Source organism: Salmo salar, chromosome ssa11, assembly GCF_905237065.1.
Source record: "Salmo salar chromosome ssa11, Ssal_v3.1, whole genome shotgun sequence".
Classification (NCBI taxonomy): domain Eukaryota; kingdom Metazoa; phylum Chordata; class Actinopteri; order Salmoniformes; family Salmonidae; genus Salmo; species Salmo salar.
The window spans coordinates 93,949,880-93,970,151 of record NC_059452.1 but is presented as its reverse complement, the minus strand read 5'-3'; the positions used below and the strand labels follow the sequence as shown (position 1 = coordinate 93,970,151).

The window sequence follows — 20,272 nt, the reverse complement described above, 5'->3', positions numbered from 1 at the left end:
GCTACCGCACGGCAAGCGATACTGGAGCGCCAAGTTTAGGTCCAAGAGGCTTCTAAACAGCTTCTACCCCCAAGCCATAAGACTCCTGAAAATCTAGTCAAATGGTTACACAGACTATTTGCATTGCCCCCCCCTCTCCACACCACTCTCTGTTGTCATCTATGCATAGTCACTTTAATTACTCTACCTACATGTACAGTTGAAGTCAGAAGTTTACATACACCTTAGCCAAATACATTTAAACTCATTCCTGACATTTTATCCTAGTAAAAATTCCCTGTCTTAGGTCAGTTAGGATCACCACTTTATTTTAAGAATGTGAGATGTCAGAATAATAGTAGTGAGAATGATTTATTTCAGCTTTTATTTCTTTCATCACATTCCCAGTGGGTCAGAAGTTTACATACACTCAATTAGTATTTGGTAGCATTGCCTTTAAATTGTTTAACTTGGGTCAAACATTTCGGGTAGCCTTTCACAAGCTTCCCACAGTAGGTTTGGTGAATTTTGGGCCATTCCTCCTGACAGAGCTGGTGTAACTGAGTCAGATTTGTAGGCCTCCTTGCTCGCACACACTTTCTCAGTTCTGTCCACACACTTTCTATAGGATTGAGGTCAGGGCTTTATCATGGCCACTCCAATACCTTGACTTTGTTGTCCTTAAGCCATTTTGCCACAACTTTGGAAGTATGCTTGGGGTCATTGTCCATTTGGAAGACCCATTTGCGACCAAGCTTTAACTTCCTGACTGATGTCTTGAGATGTTGCTTCAATATATCCACAGAATTTTCCTGCCTCATGATGCCATCTATTTTGTGAAGTGCACCTGTCCCTCCTGCAACAAAGCACCCCCACAACATGATGCTGCCACCCCCTTGATTCACGGTTGGGATGGTGTTCTTCGGCTTGCAAGCCTCCCCCTTTTTCATCCAAACATAACGATGGTCATTATGCCCAAGCAGTTATATTTTTGTTTCATCAGACCAGAGGTTATTTCTCCAAAAAGTACAATCTTTGTCCCCATGTGCAGTTGCAAACCGTAGTCTGGCTTTTTTATCTCGGTTTTGGAGCAGTGGCTTCTTCCTTGCTGAGCAACCTTTCAGGTTATGTCGATATACGACTCGTCATACTGTGGATATAGATAATTTTGTACCTGTTTCCTCCAGCATCCTTTGCTGTTGTTCTGGGATTGATTTTCAGTTTTCGCACCAAAGTACGTTCATCTATAGGAGACAGAACGCATCTCCTTCCTGAGCGGTATGACGGCTGTTTGTCCGATGGTGTTTATACTTGCGTGCTATTGTTTGTAGAGATGAACATGGTACCTTCAGGCGTCTGGAAATTGCTCCTAAGTATGAATCAGAATTGTGGAGGTCTACCATTTTTTTCTGAGGTCTTGGCTGATTTCTTTTGATTTTCCCATGATGTCAAGCAAAGAGGCACTGAGTTTGAAGGTAGGCCTTGAATACATACCTCCAATTGACTCAAATGATGTCAATTAGCCAATCAGAAGCTTCTAAAGCAATGATATAATTTTCTGGAATTTTCCAAGCTGTTTAAAGGCACAGTCAACTTAGTGTATGTAAACTTCTGACCCACTGGAATTGTGATACAGTGAAGTATAAGTGAAATAATCTGTCTGTAAACAATTGTTGGAAAAATTACTTGTGTCACGCACACAGTAGATGTCCTAACCGATTTGCCAAAACTATAGTTTGTTAACAAGAAATGTGTGTAGTGGTTCAAAAACCAGTATTAATGACTCCAACCTAAATGTATGTAAACTTCCGACTTCAACTGTACATACTACCTCAACCAACCGGTGCACGCACATTGACTCTGTACCGGCATCCCCCTGTATATATTGTTATTTCTTTTTACTTTATTACTTGTTACTTCCATCTCTTATTCTTATCTGCATTTTTTGGAAACTGCACTGTTGGTTAGGAGCTCGTAAGTAAGCATTTCACTGTTGTACTCGGCGCAAGTGACTTAAAATTTGATTTGATAATTATCTGTACAAAACAGTTCATACTTGTGGAATATAAAAATGCTTACTTGATATGTTTTCCAATTTCTTGAAATACTTTGCAAATGCAACTTATTTCTATGTATTTTGTATTAATTATGGATCGCCATTAGCTGCTGCCAAGGCACCAGCTACTCTTCCTGGTGTCCGGACAAAGTAAGGCAGTTATAAATGTATTGTAATGTTTTTAAAATTGTAGAACAGATTTCACAACACACTGTGTGCCCTCAGGCCCCTACTCCACTACCACATAACTACAGCACAAAAACCATGTGTACGTATATGAATAGAGCATATGTTATCATGTGTGTATGTATTTGTCTGTGCTAATGTTTGTGTTGCTTCACAGTCCCCACTGTTCCATGAGGTGTATATATTTTTTTCTTAACTGATTCTACTGCTGGCATCAGTTACCGGATGTGGAATGGAGTTCCATGTAGTCATGGCTCTATGTAGTACTGTGCACCTCCCATAGTCTGTTCTGGATTTGGAGACTGTTAAGAGACCTCTGGTGGCATGTCTTGTGTGGTATGCATGGGTGTCTGAGCTGTGTGCTAACTGCAGCTCTATGTTAAGTGTTGCAGTCATTTCAGTCACTGTGGTAGCTGACGTGTATAGTGTTGAGTCATCCGCATACATGGACACACTGGCTTTACTCAAAGACAGCGGCATGTCGTTAGTAAAGATTGAAAAAAGTAAGGGGCCTAGACAGCTGCCCTGGGGAATTCCTGATTCTACCTGGATTATGTTGGAGAGACTTCCATTTAAGAACACCCTCTGTGTTCTGGTAGACGGGTAACTCTTTATCCACAATATAGCAGGGGGTGTAAAGCCATAACACATGTTTATCCAGCAGCAGACAAAAAGGCAAAAGGCCTCCTGCGGGAACAGGGGCTGGGATTACAAATAAATATATTGGACGAAACACGTATCATGACCAGAGAGACACCACAACACTATATAAAGTGAGACCTAAGACAACAACATAGCATGGCAGCAACACCACATAACAACAACAGGGTAGCAACACAACATGGCAGCAGCACAACATGTTAGCAGCACAAAACATGGTACAAACATTATTGGGCACAGACAACAGCACAAAGGCAAGATGGTAGAAACAACAATACATCACGCAAAGCAGCCACAACTGTCAGATATAGTTTCCCATGAGTATGGTAGTCGCTCTAATCACCTACTATGAAGCTCTGCTGTGCTCAGATATTTGTGTTCAAAATACACTTTTGTGGTAGAGTTTCTGTTACTGACATCCACCCAAATGTGTTATAAGATTGAAATCCTTTTGCAAGCTGCATGAACACACAGGCTTAAAACTAAAGCCATAGACTTTAAGTTGGAAGCATTTGTGGAAAACCCTACATGGGAGATGCTAGCTAAATGTACAAAGGCAAATCTGTGTGTCATTTCAAAGCATTATGACATCAAGGTGGCACCTGGTGATCCAAAAACATTATGACATCAAGGTGGCACCTGGCGATCCAAAAGCAGTAGTCAAAGAGTTGATTGGTACTGCTTTGGTGGAGGAGGAAATCCTTCCGGAGAGGGAGGTTGATGAAAAGGGTCCTACAGGTCGTAGAGTACACCCCATAGACATGCAACTGAGAGAGGTAGAACTAAAGGCAAAATTGAAGCAAAATAAATGAGCTTGAGCACAGGGAAAGACATCAGGAACGTATGCATGCCATTCGCCTACAAGAGATACAGTGCATTCGGAAAGTATTCAGACCCCTTGACTTTTATACATTTTGTTACGTTACAGCCTTATTCTAAAATTGATTCAATTACTTTTTTCCTCATAAATCTACACACAATACCCCATAATGACAAAGCAAAAGCAGGTTTAGAAATGTTTGCTAATTTAAAAAAACTGAAATACCTTATTTACATAAGAATTCAGACCCTGTACTATGTACTTTGTTGAAGCACCTTTGGCAGCGATTACAGCCTTGAGTCTTGTGTATGACGTTAGATTATTATAATTTAAAAAAATCAATTTTAGAATAAGGCTGTAATGTAGCAAAATGTGGAAACAGTCAAGGGGTCTGAATACTTTCCGAATGCACTGTAGATCTGGAAACACTCCAAATCACGGTCAGGCCATCCTGCACCCTTAACAGAGTTTGATCTTGGTCTGAACAGCAAGCTTGTACTGCCTTTCAATGAAAAATAGGTGGATGTATATTTTACTCTGTTTGAGCAAATTGCCACATCCCTAAAATGTCTGCGAGATATTTGGTCACTGCTCCTCCGAAGTGTTCTTTTGAGAAAGGTTCAGAAAGTGTGCGGCGCTTTATCTCTTGACCAGAGTTCCGATTATGACACTGTTAAAGCTGCTATCCTTTGGGCTATCCTTCGGGCTTACGAGTTGGTCCCAGAGGCATTCAGACAACAGTTCTGTAAATTACAAAAGACAATCACAACGCATGTTGAATTTAAAGGGAACAAGCACGGCTTTTTGATCGGTGGTGTGGTTCTCAAGAGGTCATGGACCTTGAGGATTTAAAGACACTCATAATTCTCAAGCAGTTAAATTCCCTTCACAAAAGGGTTGCAACCTACATTTATGAGCACAAGGATCTCACTTTTGAGAAAGCTGCAGTTCTTGCAGATTAGTTAGTGTTCAAACTACCTTCACATACAAAACATCCAGTAGTTATCCCTACGCAAAAAGAAATCCAGAGAAGTCACCTCCTACTGCAAGGTTTCAGTCCATTTCTACAGTGCCCAAAGATAAAGATCGTCAGAAAACTGGGTTTTCGTATCCGCCAGTTAGTCATTACTACCATGAGAAAGGACACATTGTCTCTGTGTCCTAAGTTGAAGCCAAAGAATGAGAGAGAAAAAGCAGTTTCTTCTTGTGGGAGCACTCCAGCCCATTAAGTCTCTGGTTGGGAGCAGTGTATCTCCTAAACAAGATTTTAGATCAGATGAACCCTTTGTTTCAAACGGGTTTGTGTCTCTGCAGAGTGGCGATGCTGTTAAGCAGCCAGTGAGAATCCTTCATTTTGGAGGGTGTTTTGCCTTTGTCTGACACTTCAGCAACTGGCTAGTGTGTTAGTACAAGCATGGAGATAAGTTGCATGGAAGTTCCTTTGTAAAATATGGAACTCAAGTCTGATCTTTTTTCTGGTTCCGTTGACGCCTAGCCTACCGATGAAGGGGGTCTCATTAATTTTGGGAAACAATTTGGCTGGCGGGAAGGTCGTGCAAAATCCTGTAGTTTTGTAAAGAACCCAGAGAAGAGGAATTAGGTTATCAGAAAAGTACCCTAGAGTGTTCCCAACGCGTGCTGTTACACGTGCCTTGCCTAAGAAAGTCGCCGGGATCAAGTCTAGTGTTGAGGAGGATGTCAGCAATCTCACCATGGTCGATCTGTCTTATGTTTATGGGCGATCCTGATTTTGCTAAACCTGGGTTGACCTCTCCTTTCAAAACTGAAAGATGTGCGAGTTTGTAGTACCGCTGAAGGAAGAGAGGGTCCCTAAAGTTGAAACTTTGATGTCTAGGATGCAGCTGATTGCGGAACAGTGTAAAGATGTTTCCCTCTCCCCTGTTGTTGCTGAGATGCGTCCAGAGGAGGTGTTTGATAAAGTTTGTGTGGGTTAGTTTGACAGAGACGGCATTCTCGCGCCACTTCTGGGCAAGACGATTGGCCCAGTGTATCTCAAATTGTCGTTCCAGTTACGCTCCAACTAGAGATACTGAGGTTGGCTCACGATAGTAGTATGGCAGGCCATCTTAGTAGTATGGCAGGCCAACCCCACCTGTTTTGTTTGGTTGTTGTCAGTGACTCTTTGTTAATTCCGCCATCTGTTAGAGCGCCATTCTTGCTGGGGAACTGAAATGGTGTATTCATTGCTTTTCCAATTTAGTAGACACTGTTATCCAGAGCAACTTACAGAAGTTTGCATACATTTGTAATGCTTTTTTGTACTGGTCCCCTGTGGGAATTGAACCCACAACCCTAGCATTGCAAGCACCATGCTCTACCAACTGGGCTACATCATCACAGACCTCTTGATGTACTCAGTTACTGTGTTGTGCATTGTTTTTCTTCATGGTGACGGTACAAAACTAGATGACCAGCCTATGTACAATACAGCAATGTACATTTACAGTGGCTTGCGAAAGCATTCATCCACCTTGGCATTTTTCCTATTTAGTTTCCTTACAACCTGGAATTTAAATTTATTTTTTTGGGGGAGGTTTGTATCATTTGAATACACAACATGCCTACCACTTTGAAGGTGCAAAATATTTTTTCTTGTGAAACAAACAAGAAATAAGACAAGAAAACAACTTGATCGTGCAAAACTATTCACCCCCCCCAAAGGCAATACTTTGTAGATCCACCTTTTGCAGCAATTACAGCTGCAAGTCTCTTGGGGTATGTCTTTATAAGATTGGCACATCTAGCCACTGGGATTTTTGCCCATTTCTTCAAGGCAAAACTGCTCTAGATCCTTCAAGTTGGATGGGTTCCGCTGGTGTACAGCAATCATTAAGTCATACCACATATTCTCAATTGGATTGAGGTCTGGGCTTTGACTAGGCCATTCCAAGACATTTAAATGTTTCCCCTTAAACCACTCAAGTGTTGCTTTAGCAGTATGCTTAGGGTCATTGTCCTGCTGGAAGGTGAACCTCCGTCCCAGTCTCACATCTCTGGAAGACTGAAACAGGTTTCCCTCAAGGATTTCCCTGTATTTAGCACCATCCATCATTCCTTCAATTCTGACCAGTTTCCCAGTCCCTGCCGAGGAAAAACATCCCCATAGCATGATGCTGCCACCACCATGCTTCACTGTGGGGATGGTGTTCTCGGAGTGATGAGCGGTGTTGGGTTTGCACCAGACATAGCATTTTCCTTGATGTCCAAATGGCTACATTTTAGTCTCATCTAACCAGAGTACCTCCTTCCATATGTTTGGGGAGTCTCCCACATGCCTTTTGGTGAACACCATACTTTTCTTCTGGACACTCTTCCGTAAAGCCCAGCTCTGTGGAGTGTACGGCTTAAAGTAGTCCTATGGACAGATACTCCAATCTCTGCTGTGGAGGTTTTCAGCTCCTTCAGGGTCATCTTTGGTCTCTTTGTTGCCTCTGATTAATGCCCTCCTTGCTTGGTCCGTGAGTTTTGGTGTGCGGCCCTCTCTTTGCAGATTTGTTGTAGTACCATATTCTTTCCATTTTTTAATAATGGATTTAATGGTGCTCCGTGGGATGTTCAAAGTTTCAGATCTTTTTTTATAACCCAACCCTGATCTGTACTTCTCCACAACTTTGTCCCTGACCTGTTTTGAGAGCTCCTTGGTCTTCATGGTGCCACTTGCTTGGTGGTGCCACTTGCTTAGTGGTGTTGCAGACTCCGGGGCCTTTAAGAACAGGTGTATATATACTGAGATCATGTGACACTTAGATTGCACACAGGTGGACTTTATTTAACTAATTATGTGACTTCTGAAGGTAATTGGTTGCACCAGATCTTATTTAGGGGCATCATATCAAAGGGGGTGAATACATATGCACGCACCACTTTTCCGTTTATTATTTTTTAGAATTTTTTTGAACAAGTTATTTTTTCATTTCACTTCACCCCCTTTGCTATTTTGTGTATGTCCATTACATGAAATCCAAATAAAATCCATTTAAATTACAGATTGTAATGCAACAAAATAGGAAAAATGCCAAGGGGGTGAATACTTTTTCAAGGCACTAAGTGGTTTGTAAGGATGGTCAATTAATACTGCACATAAAGTGGTTGTTTTCCATGTTATTTGATCAAGAAAAATATTTGATGTTGGCTTGTCTTTGCCCATAACATATTTGAGGACAGGGTTTTGTTCTTTCTGGAATCCATTAGAATGACAATCGCAGAGAAAAGGGACAGGGTAACTCTTACAATTCCAGCTATTGAATCCTGACAGATACTGTTCTTATCCCTTTAGAACCCAATATAATTGTAGAATGCTGCTGCATATAACTGAGAATTTTCAAATATAAAGCTAATTTTCTCAAACATTTCAAACCCAAAATAACTTGCAATAGTAATTTGTTCTTGAGCTAACTTAGTTTTAAAGAGCACAATCTCTTCTTTAATATGACACCACATCCATGTCAACAGGAATAACCCTCATTGTGTCTTCCGTTGTGTGAAGACACTGAGAAAAACTATTGAAACTCAACAAAAAGTATTTAAATTGTAGTAAATTTCACTAAATGACTCATTTAAAATGTTCAAAGTATAATATATTATTATTTACATATAAATACAATTATCCAAAATGTGACCAGAGGACAATATTCAGAAAGTATTTCAAGTCCCACACAAGGTAAGCTATTTGACGGACAACGATTCTTACTTCTGTAAAAAATGCAAACAACTATTCAGACTATTTAAAAATGTAGGTTACCTCAATAAGATTTAGTAAAGATCAGGCCTGACACAAAATGTAGAAATAGTAGCCTACTTTGACAATTCAGGGAATGCAACAAGTATTAGATAGAGACTGATCGAGAATATACAAAACACAACAGTTCAGAGATAAAAGATTTGTAAGACAAATTCCTATTTCACACTGTCACTTTGTTTGCATTTAGCCTACAACATGTCATGGAACTTCTGGAAGCACGGCCCCATCTTGAAAAGTGGCACAGAACATGTTGAGCACCCAAAGGAGGCTTCTACACATCTCCCACCCTTTCCCTGCGTCCACTCCGGATGCACACCACACACCCTCTCTTGCACCCTTCAAACTTCACCTGCTTTCAAATGTGTTAAAACTTGGTCCACACCCTCTGTTGCCACACTCTTGGGAAGGGGCATCTGCAGGGTCCCCCACACAATGTACACATTTATGATGACAATGTTGAGCATCCCCCAAAAGGCATACTTCCACCATTTTCTGCCTGTGCGTCCCAACATTGTAATAGCTCCTCAGTTGGTCAAGATGGTCAACCCCGCCCCTTTACTTGGTGTAATCCATTACAAGCTCTGGAAAAGGTATAAGTTCCTACCATTTTAAGAAACAACCCCAAAACCCCTGCCATTGTCACATTAGGCCCAGGCTGTGTGGTACAAGGGTGAATGATGGGACTTAGGACAGACACAAGCCATGTAAACATAGGCTCCCCTGTCGGGTGTGCTCTCCCTCTTCCCTCCCTCTTTCTCCTCTCCCTCTGCTTCCTCCTCTTGCTTTGCTTCATCCTCTCTCTCTCTATTCTCCCTCCTCTTTCTCTCTACCTCCAGTCTCCTTTCACTCCACTCCTCCCTCCCCACTCCACATCTCTATCCCTCCAATCATCTCTAACTCCTTTTCCTCCCTGCCTTTTGCTGCTGAGCCCTGATTCTCCACATCACTTCCTTTTCTTTCACTGACCTAGAGTAACAGAGGAGAGGAGCAACACATAGGATACAATTGTAGTCAGGAACATTCTCTCTCTCCCTCTCACTGTGTCTCTCCCTCTCATTGTCTCTCTCTCCCTCTCACAATCTCTCTTTCTTTCTTTTTCTCAACCATAATCCATTCCTAATGAGTGGTTTCCATAATAGATTGTGTGATAGTTACACGCCTCCCAATTACTTCTTCTTGGGTATGACGCTACAAGCTTGGCACAGCAATATTTGGGGAGTTTCTCACATTCCTCTCTGCAGATCCTCTCAAGCTCTGTCAGGTTGGATGGGGAGTGTCGCTGCACAGCTATTTTCAGGTCTCTCCAGAGATGTTAGATTTGGTTAAACATCTTCGGGATCGTTGTCCCTTCCACGGGATGGTTGAGCTAACGAAGGCTAATGCGATTAGCATGCGGTTGTAAGTAACAAGAACATTTCCCAGGACATAGACATATCTGATATGGGCAGAAAGCTTAAATTCTTGTTAATCTCACTGCACTGTCCAATTTACAGTAGCTATTTTTGTGAAATAATACCATGCTATTGTTTGAGGAGAGTGCACAATTTTAAACATGAAGAGTTATTAATTAACAAATTAGGTACATTTGGGCAGTCTTGATACATTTTGAACAGAAATGCAATGGTTAATTGGAACAGTCTAAAACTTTGCACATGCACTACTTTGCATATCAAAACTGCACCTAGGCTGGAATAATACAATATGGCATTGCTCTTGCATTTCAAAGATGTTACAAAAAAATACAAAAGAACAGTTGTTTTGTTTTCTTTGTATTATCTTTTACCAGATCTATTGTGTTATATTCTCCTACATTCCTTTCACATTTCCACAAACTTCAAAGTGTTTCCTTTCAAATGGTACCAAGAAAATGCATATCCTCGCTACAGGCATTTCAATTTGGGTATGTCATTTTAGGTGAAAATTGAAAAAAAAGGGGCGGATCCTTAAGCGGTCCGGGCTCTGGCTGGGCCACTCAAGGACATTCAGAGACTTGTCCCGATGCCACTCCTGCATTGTGTTGGCTGTGTGCTTAGGTTCATTGTCCTGTTCGAAGATCAAGGATCTCTCTGTACTTTGCTCTAATCATCTTTCTCTCGATTCTGACTAGTCTCCCAGTCCCTGCCCCTGAGAAACATCCCCACAGCATGATGCTGCCACCGCCATGCTTCACCATAGGGATGGTGCCAGGTTTCCTCCAGACATGACGCTTGGCATTCAGGCCAAAGAGTTCAATCTTGGTTTCATCAGACCAGAGAATCTTGTTACTCATGGTCTGAGAGTCCTTTAGGTGCCTTTCGTCAACTCCAAGCGGGCTGTCATGTGCCTTTACTGAGGAGTGGCTTTCGTCTGGCCATTGGTGGAGTGCTGCAGACATGATTGTCCTTCTGGAAGGTTCTCCCATCTCCACAGAGGAACTCTAGAGCTCTATCAGAGTGACCACTGGGTTCTTGGTCACCTCCCTGACCAAGGCCCTTCTCCCCTGAATGCTCAGTTTGGTCAGGTGGCCAGCTCTAGGAAGAGTCTTGGTGGTTCCACACTTCTTCCATTTAAGAATGATGGAGGCTACTGTGTTCTTGGGGACCTTCAATGCTTCCCTTCAATGTACCCTTGCCCAGATCTGTGACTCTACACAATCATGTCTTCGGAGCTCTACGGACAATTCCTTCGACCTCATGGCTTGGTTTTTGCTCTGACATGTACTGTCAACTGTGGGACCTTATATAGACAGGTGTGCCTTTCCAATCATTTGAATTTACCACAGGTGGACTCCAATCAAGTTGTAGAAACATCTCAATGATGATCAATGGAAACAAGATGCACCTGTGCTCAATTTCAAGTCTCATAGCAAAGGGTCTGAATACTTTAAAATACTTTGTTAATTATTTTCAATATATTTGCAAAAATGTCTAATCCTGTTTTCACTTTGTCATTATGGGGTATTGTGTGTAGATCGATGAGGAAAGAAATGTATTTAATACATTTTAGAATAAGTCTAACATAAAATGTGGAAAAAGACATGGGGTCTGAATACTTTCCAATTGCACTGTATATTAGTTCGCTAATACTAGTAAAAAGCCCAGTGCACTATTTATTAAATTCTTTATTAATATGTTTGATTCAGATTTTTCAGGGGGTATAGCACCCCTTCTTCCAGTGGCTATGGCCATGTGACCACTTTGAGCACTTGAAAAGACACAGCATAATTATGTTCATGTGATTGGAATATTTGTTTGAGGTTGTTGTTGTAAAGAAAATGAATAAATACACATGCATGTTTACATTCAGGTGATATACAGTACCAGTCAAAAGTTTGGATGTACCTACTCATTCAAGGGTTTTTCTTAATTTTTACTATTTTCTACATTGTACAATAATAGTGAAGACATCAAAACTATGAAATAACACATGGAATCAAATAGTAACCAAAAAAGGTTTAAACAAATAAAAATATATTTTATATTTGAGATTCTTCAAAGTAGCCACCCTTTGCCTTAACAGCTTTGTACACTCTTGGCATTCTCTCAAACCAGCTTCATGAGGTAGTCACATGGAATACTTTTTCAACAGTCTTGAAGGAGTTCCCACATATGCTGAGCACCTCTTGGCTGCTTTGCCTTCACTCTGTGTTCCAACTCATCCCAAACCATCTCAATTGGCTTGAGGTCAAGTGATTGTGGAGGCCAGGTCATCTGATGCAGCACTCCATCACTTTCCTTCTTGGTAAAATAGTCCTTAAACAGCCTAGAGTTGTGTTGGGTCATTGTTCTGTTGAAAAACAAATGATAGTCCGACTAAGCGCAAACCAGATGGGATGGTGTATCGCTGCAGAATGCTGTTGTAACCAAAAAAGCATATATTCAACTGTTCTCAAATGAGAGCTGGGCAAACAGAGAGAGACTGCTATGTCTGTGTGTACATACTCTATTTATTTGGGGTTGTACTTACTAGGACTGTGATATGTGGTTGTCCCACCTAGCTATCTTAAGATGAATGCACTAATTGTAAGTCAGTCTTGATAAGAGCGTCTGCTAAATTACTAAATTGTAAAATGTTGTACATGTAGGTGCCCATATTTTATGTATGGGATTTTACTCTGTGTTTCCACAGGTTTTATTTGGGTTTAATATGTGTTGATGTATAAGATATGTGTGTGTATATTGACCTAGAGTCATGCCCGTCAATGGTGGGGGGTTGGGGTAGTGAATATTGTTTATACGCATGCATGCGAGTGTATCAGTCTCCTGCAGCTGCTGGCTCGTGGAGTGTGTGTTTGTGTGCTCTTCTCCCTCGGCTTTCCTCTCCTCTCTTCTCTCTTCACCTTCAGAGGGAAGGACACACATTCCAGTGCTACTTCCCGACTCTGGCCCTGGGCGACTGGCCCTGGGTGACGTTCGGCCGGAGCTAATAAGTTATGGGGCCCCCAGCCTCCACACAGCGCCATGCCGTACACCCCCCTCCTTCCCCCCCACCATCCCCCCTCCTCCTAACCCTGACCCCCCCCCCTTCCCGCGGCCTGGCTCATTGCACAGACGAGCCGCTCCGGAATTCTACCCTGTGCCCCACTTCTGCCCCTTCCCTCCCTGACAGAAAGGAGGAGGTATTTAAAGAGATAGGCCTGCTTATATTTTGGTGCTGATGGGTGACAATGCAGCACCCCTTCTCCTCCTACTCTTTGTATTGGCTGGGCTGGGGTGTGAAGAGTGGCAGCGACCTGTCTCAGTGGTCTGTCTGAAGACACAGTGAGACAGACACAGTCACCGTTGTGTTGACCAGTGGCTTGAGAGCAGAAGGAAAGTCATGCAACTGTGATCAGGTGTTGCCAAGGTTTTCTACAAATGGCTGCACAGTCAGTTAACCCGCGGAGCGGACTGCTTTTTTCCGCTCCGTTTGCGTTGACAGAGCTGAGAGTTCATCAGCTTGATGTTTGGCTTTGGATTTCAGGCAGAATATTCGGCCTGGGTTTGGGCAGTTTTTGGTTTGTTAAGACAGGTTGGTCTGGTGTCTAATTTCTACCTCCAGAGAGGTATCAGTTTAACCTTCCTCACATGGATATATACGCAGAGGGATATAAATATAAATGAAAAAAAAAAAAAGTCAACACATTGAACACTGGCACTCTCAAACACATGCAAGCGCGCGTACACACACACACACACACACACACACACACACACACACACACACACACACACACACGCATATACTGTACATGTACTCCTTGCATTAAGCATTCCACGCAGAACCAATACCAAAATCCCAAGCGCGAAAAAGCCTCTGACCATGAATATCTGTGTTACTCTGTGCCTGTGTGTGTGTGTATGCGAGCGTGTTTGTGTGTCCGCCTCAATTGCTGGAGCCTATCCAGGGTTTCCGTGGCGACCACACAACACAGCGAGACAATCAGAAGCAGGCCCACGCAGCGCGGCGAGAGGACATTAACACAGGAACCGCGGGTCAGGGAGCTGAGGGAGAGACGGAGAGGAAGGGAGGGCGGCAGAGGAAGGCTGAGGGAGGGGGGGAGCGAGAGAGGGCAAGAGAAGGAAAGGAGAAAAAACAACAAACGAAAAGGAAAACCTTTTAAAGCTAGTTTAGGCCTCTCTCTTTCATGCCTCACCGCTATCAAGTGTTCACTTCAAATCTTCTTTGGCCATAGAACTGACTGCCTGTCCTGGGCTGCATACAGAACTTCTAGGTGTGTCTCTGACTTTTATGGGGTGGGGTTAGTCAGAGATGGGCGCATGCGTGACTGAGTCTGTCTTTGTGTGTGTGTGTGTGTGTGTGTGTGTGTGTGTGGTTATGCGTGTGTTAGAGAAAATGTGGTGTGAGCGACCATGTGTCTGACCAATCTATATGTGTTGTAAAATGAACTTGTGTGTGTGTATATGCGTGAGTGTGTGTGTGCTCACATCTGTGTTCCCCGGGGACGGCGCTAAAAATACTCTGCTCCTCAAGCCTTGTGGTGTCTGTCTGCTCTCCATCGTTGTCCCTGTAGCCCTCCTCTCCTCTGCTCCTCCGCTCCCATCCCGCCATCCCTCAATTACACCCCCTCACAAACACTGTGGCCTCTCTCTCTCACAAACACACACACTACACCCAGCTGCGTCCCTGCTCCACTTCCTCTGAGGATGGCCTCCAGTCTGGCAGACCACAGCCCAGGAAGAACGAGTTGGAGAGAAAGGGAGAGCAGGAAAAGAGGGAGAAGGGGTAGAGAGAACAGGAGAACGGGAAAGCACAGAAATAGGTGGAGATGGAATCAGAGAATATCCCATGAATAATAGGTGAGGAGATGGAATCAGGGAGAATATTCTGTGAATAACAGGTGAGGAGATGGAATCAGGGAGAATATTCCGTGAATAATAGGTGAGCAGATGGAATCAGGGACAATATTCTGTGAATAATAGGTGAGGAGACGGAATCAGGGACAATATTCCATGAATAATTGGTGAGGAGATGGAATCGGGGACAATATTCCATGAATAATTGGTGAGGAGATGGAATCGGGGACAATATTCCATTAATAATTGGTGAGGAGATGGAATCAGGGACAATATTCCATGAATAAATAGTGAGGAGATGGAATCAGGAACAATATTCCATGAATAACCAGACCTCTATCATTAGCTTTCCCAGTTACAGGGAGGCTTTGCAACTGACCAACACATAGTAACCAACACACCAAGACGTAGTAACCAACACACCAAGACGTAGTAACCAACACACCAAGATGTAGTAACCAACACACCAAGACGTAGTAACCAACACACCAAGACGTAGTAACCAACACACCAAGACGTAGTAACCAACACACCAAGACTTAGTAACCAACACACCAAGACGTAGTAACCAACACACCAAGACGTAGTAACCAACACACCAAGACGTAGTAACCAACACACCAAGATGTAGTAACCAACACACCAAGACGTAGTAACCAACACACCAAGACGTAGTAACCAACACACCAAGACGTAGTAACCAACACACCAAGACGTAGTAAACCAAGACGTAGTAACCAACACACCAAGACTTAGTAACCAAGACGTAGTAACCAACACACCAAGACGTAGTAACCAACACACCAAGACGTAGTAACCAACACACCAAGACGTAGTAACTAACACACCAAGACGTAGTAACCAACACACCAAAATGTAGTAAACAACACACCAAGACGTAGTAACAGGACATAGTAACCAACACACCAAGACGTAGTAACCAACACACCAAGACGTAGTAACCAACACACCAAGACGTAGTAACCAACACACCAAGACGTAGTAACCAACACACCAAGACGTAGTAACCAACACACCAAGACGTAGTAACCAACACACCAAGACGTAGTAACCAACACACCAAGACGTAGTAACCAACACACCAAAACGTAGTAACCAACACACCAAGACGTAGTAACCAACACACCAAGACGTAGTAACCAACACACCAAAATGTAGTAAACAACACACCAAGACGTAGTAACCAACACACCAAGACGTAGTAACCAACACACCAAGACGTAGTAACCAACACACCAAGACGTAGTAACCAACACACCAAGACGTAGTAACCAACACACCAAGACTTAGTAACCAAGACGTAGTAACCAACACACCAAGACGTAGTAACCAACACACCAAGACTTAGTAACCAAGACGTAGTAACCAACACACCAAGACGTAGTAACCAAGACGTAGTAACCAACACACCAAGACGTAGTAACCAAGACGTAGTAACCAACACACCAAGACGTAGTAACCATAGTCCGCTTCAGCTCTATTAGTTGATGCAAGACACCTCTAACCGTTCATCTCTCTCTCTCTTTTTCTCTCTCTTTCTCTTTCTTTCTCTGTCTCCCCCGTCTGTCTGTCTGTCTCTTTCTTTCTCACTTTCTTTCTCTCTTTCTTTCTGTCAATCCCTCTTTCTTTCTTTTTATATTTTTTCTTCCTCTCTCTTTCTGTCTCTGTCTCCCTCTCCCAGATATCCGTGTGATGGCAGCCTCTCGCAGGACCATGTCTGAGGATGTGGTGCCTGATGGGGGAGGGGACACCTGTACAGGGCGTGGCCGGGTAGCTCAGCTCATGAAGACCTTCAGTGTGACATGCCCCACTCCCTCCACACAGACCCCTCTCCCCCACGGCAACAAGCCCTCCATCCCCACCAAACCCAGCCACCTGCGTCTCGTTGCCAGCCCCTCACTCAGGTAATCCACAGGACAGGACCAGACCACCAGGCCCACCCCCTGTCCCCCATTCCATCCCCACCCAGGCCCCACTGGACGCTGCTGGACATCCAGCCTGGGGCCTCAGCCACTGGGGACAGGCATGCAGGCCACATGAGTCTCTCAGGAACACAACCAAACCTTTGACTCAATTGCTATTACTCCAAAAGCAATGCAATGGTATAGAGATTTTAAAATGTTTACTTTTGTTTACTTTTAAAAAATGTTTACCATGTTTTATTTTAAATTGTACAGTACTGTAAATTCTCTCTGTGGGAAAGAAGAACCAATAGCGTTGATTGTAAACAGCATCTTCCTTTGTATCCTGCTTTTGCCCTTTTATATTCACAAAGGTATTGGCTGGTTCCACCAATTAGATGCCTTTTTGAGTAGTGTAACTATATTTTAGAATTTTATTTCACCTCATTTTAACATTCGGACAATGTTCATCTTAATAAAAAATGTGTTTTCCCATCTCAAGAGGTAAAAGAATATGACTATAGTAAGGCCTATTAAGTGCTAAATAAAGTAACAGGATTGACAAATTCACCTTAAATCAGCCATAACTCCCCTTGTGACAGAGGGAATGGAAGCTTTTTGTGTGCAACAGGGAGGGACAATTGAATGCAAGCTTCACAATTATATTTTTTTGTTAACATCCAATGCAGCTGTTTTTATCTCAATATCAAATCATTTCTGGGTAACAGTGAAGTACCTTAATGTAACAGTTTTCAATTAAAATGGTCAACAAGAAAACAAAAATAGCTTCTTAGCAAAGAACAATTTCTTAAGCAAGAATTTTGCTAGGACTGTCTGAGAGTGGTCTGAGTAGGCTGGGGAAAATGTAAAACTAGCTGTTATTGGCAGAGAGGTTTGGAACTCTCTTTCTTATTGGTCTATTTACTCATTTATGGCCTGGTGATGTCACCAGGCAGGCCAGAACGCCATTCCACCAAAACAGGCAGAAATTTCATTTTTTTTCTTTCTTCTTCAAACAGTTCTTACTCTAAAACGGCATTATCATCTTTTTCACAGTATTATTTCAACCTCAAAGTGTGTAAACGTTATAAAATCACATTTTTGACTGCACCGGGCCTCTAAAACATTTCTAGCCTGTCTGTCTATAGGTAACAGGGTTGACGTGTTCTGCTCAGTTCTCCACCACAAAACACCAGAAAATGGACAATGACTATTAGATGTTCAATGTTTCTTTAAAAATAACATATTTTAAAATGATTAGTTTTAGTGTATTAAAACGAGAGTTCAGTTCATGTAACAGACTTGACCTTAAAATGGACAGGTTTTTTTTACCTTTAAAAGGAATAACTAATCACATGAAATAAATAATAATCTTTAGAAATGACTTTATCAAAGCAACAAAATAACTAGGGCTTTACAATGATGGTGTAAATGTGGATACATCTTGGGGTTAAGTGGGTTAAAGTCTAGAAGTTACAATCAATCAATCAAAGCAAGCAATGTAGGTGTAGAAGCACAGTGGCTAGAGGGTGCACAGAGAGACATGTCAAAATGCAGAATTTTGGCAATTTAGCAAGTTTTTATTCATATTGGATTCTTGAATTTTCCATGTGGTCTATATTAAAAGGCACTTCATTTAATATAACCGGCTTTTAAAGTTAATTATTTGTGCACAATTCCTTCTTAAAATATCCCTAATTTCATGGAACAACCGTATCATTGACCATATCAGACCATGTATTCACCTGTTGATATTGTTTCTGAAATATTATCATGTACAAATCCTACTTCATTGATACACTTATCATACAATACATTCACAAAGCCTGTACAATGCTATCAAGGTCATAACCTGTACTTGTGATCCCCAAAAAGTATGACAAATGTAAACTTGAATGACATAGTACATGCAGTAATATTTATTTCGTCATTAAGAGGTGTTGGCTACTACATAGAGAGAAACTGTGCTAATGTTGACAGGGACAAATAGTTCATACATAATGTCATGACCAAGGAGATGGATGGATTACAGTATGAACAGACCGGTCGAACAGGATCAGTGAGGTGGTTCCTCCTAGATCCCTGGGAACAGCCCCCTCCGCTTGTTTACTGTCACTTCTCCCATGACTTTAACCTTGCCAAAGCAGCACGGTGTGCGACTTACCTACCTGAGATGGGACAATGACAGTGTCAAATGCCACCTCTCTGTGTCCCAGTGGACCAAACACTGGCAAGCCACACGGTCCATGCCAAATATTACTCCTCAGCTCTGGCAAGCCACATGGGCCATGCTAAATAATACTCCTCAGTTCTGGCAAGCCACACAGGCCATGCCAAATAATACTCCTCAGTTCTGGCAAGCCACACGGGCCATGCTAAATAATACTCCTCAGTTCTGGCAGGCAACATGGTCCATGCCAAATAATACTTCTCAGTTCTGGCAAGCCACACGGGCCATGCTAAATAATACTCCTCAGCTCTGGCAAGCCACACGGTCCATGCCAAATAATACTCCTCAGTTCTGGCAAGCCACACGGTCCATGCTAAATAATACTCCTCAGTTCTGGCAAGCCACACGGTCCATGCTAAATAATACTCCTCAGTTCTGGCAAGCCACACGGTCCATGCTAAATAATACTCCTCAGTTCTGTCTTACCTTTGTTATTATTCTCTCAGTTTTCTGATTGGTTGCACTCTTTGTTGTTTTTTACTGTGTTTATGGGGATGATCTGTGTTGTCTTGTGTGATGAGTGTTGTCCTACATGGAATGTGTGCTGCACTTTGTGTGTGATCTCAGGCCTGTGTGGCGCAATCACAGCGGAACAATAAAATCATTTGACTCATCCAGGCGCTAGTGATGTGAGTTTTCTCAGAGAAAAAGTGGTGTGTGTGTGTGTGTGTGTACTATATAATCCTCTCTCTTCATCCACTTTATAACCACCATTTTTTTGTGGCACAGAAATATCCACCCAGCAAACTTTTGTTCCTTTTAGATTCCAAAGGTGAAATTCAGAGCCAGAAAAGAGGAGAAACTCCCTATAGGCTTTCCCTCACAGCTCCCTATTTTGGTAGTTAATATAAAACATCACTTGCCTCATTTAACCTCTCTTGGCTGCCCCCTGCTTGCCAGTCAAAGCAAAGCATTATACCTCTGAGGAGACGCAGTGCCCGCCAGAGAGGAAAAGAGTAGCTTTAGGACAGAGAGGAGGAGAGTAGCTTTAGGACAGAGAGGAGGAGAGTAGCTTTAGGACAGAGAGGAGGAGAGTAGCTTTAGGACAGAGAGGAGGAGAGTAGCTTTAGGACAGAGAGGAGGAGAGTAGCTTTAGGACCGGTGAGGAGGAGAGGGACACGGACAGAGAGGAGGAGAGGGACACGGACAGAGTGGAGGAGAGGGACACGGACAGAGAGGAGGAGAGGGACACGGACAGAGAGGAGGAGAGGGACACGGACAGAGAGGAGGAGAGGGACACGGACAGAGAGGAGGAGAGGGACACGGACAGAGAGGAGGAGAGGGACACGGACAGAGAGGAGGAGAGGGACACGGACAGAGAGGAGGAGAGTAGCTTTAGGACTGAGAAGAGGAGAGGGACACGGACAGAGTGGAGGAGAGGG

General features: G+C 42.8%; 2 protein-coding genes across 8 annotated transcripts in view; both read left to right on the top strand.

Moving 5' to 3' along the window:
• The window catches only part of LOC106563646 (cell surface glycoprotein 1), a 34,927-nt gene extending 17,772 nt beyond the window's left edge, over positions 1-17,155 (top strand). For all 7 annotated transcript variants that reach the window (XM_014129405.2, XM_014129402.2, XM_014129406.2 and 4 more), the window contains exon 8: positions 16,441-17,155. In XM_014129405.2, the coding sequence (XP_013984880.2) occupies positions 16,441-16,667 (227 nt within the window). In that variant the 3' untranslated portion in view covers positions 16,668-17,155. The remainder of the gene's footprint in view (positions 1-16,440) is intronic.
• Positions 17,156-18,693: 1,538 nt separating this feature from the next.
• Positions 18,694-19,506, top strand: LOC100195970 (fragile X messenger ribonucleoprotein 1). The gene is given in 1 exon segment (NM_001140999.2): positions 18,694-19,506. A coding segment is annotated over 1 exon segment (561 nt). The 5' UTR covers positions 18,694-18,783; the 3' UTR covers positions 19,345-19,506.
• Positions 19,507-20,272: the final 766 nt, after the last annotated feature.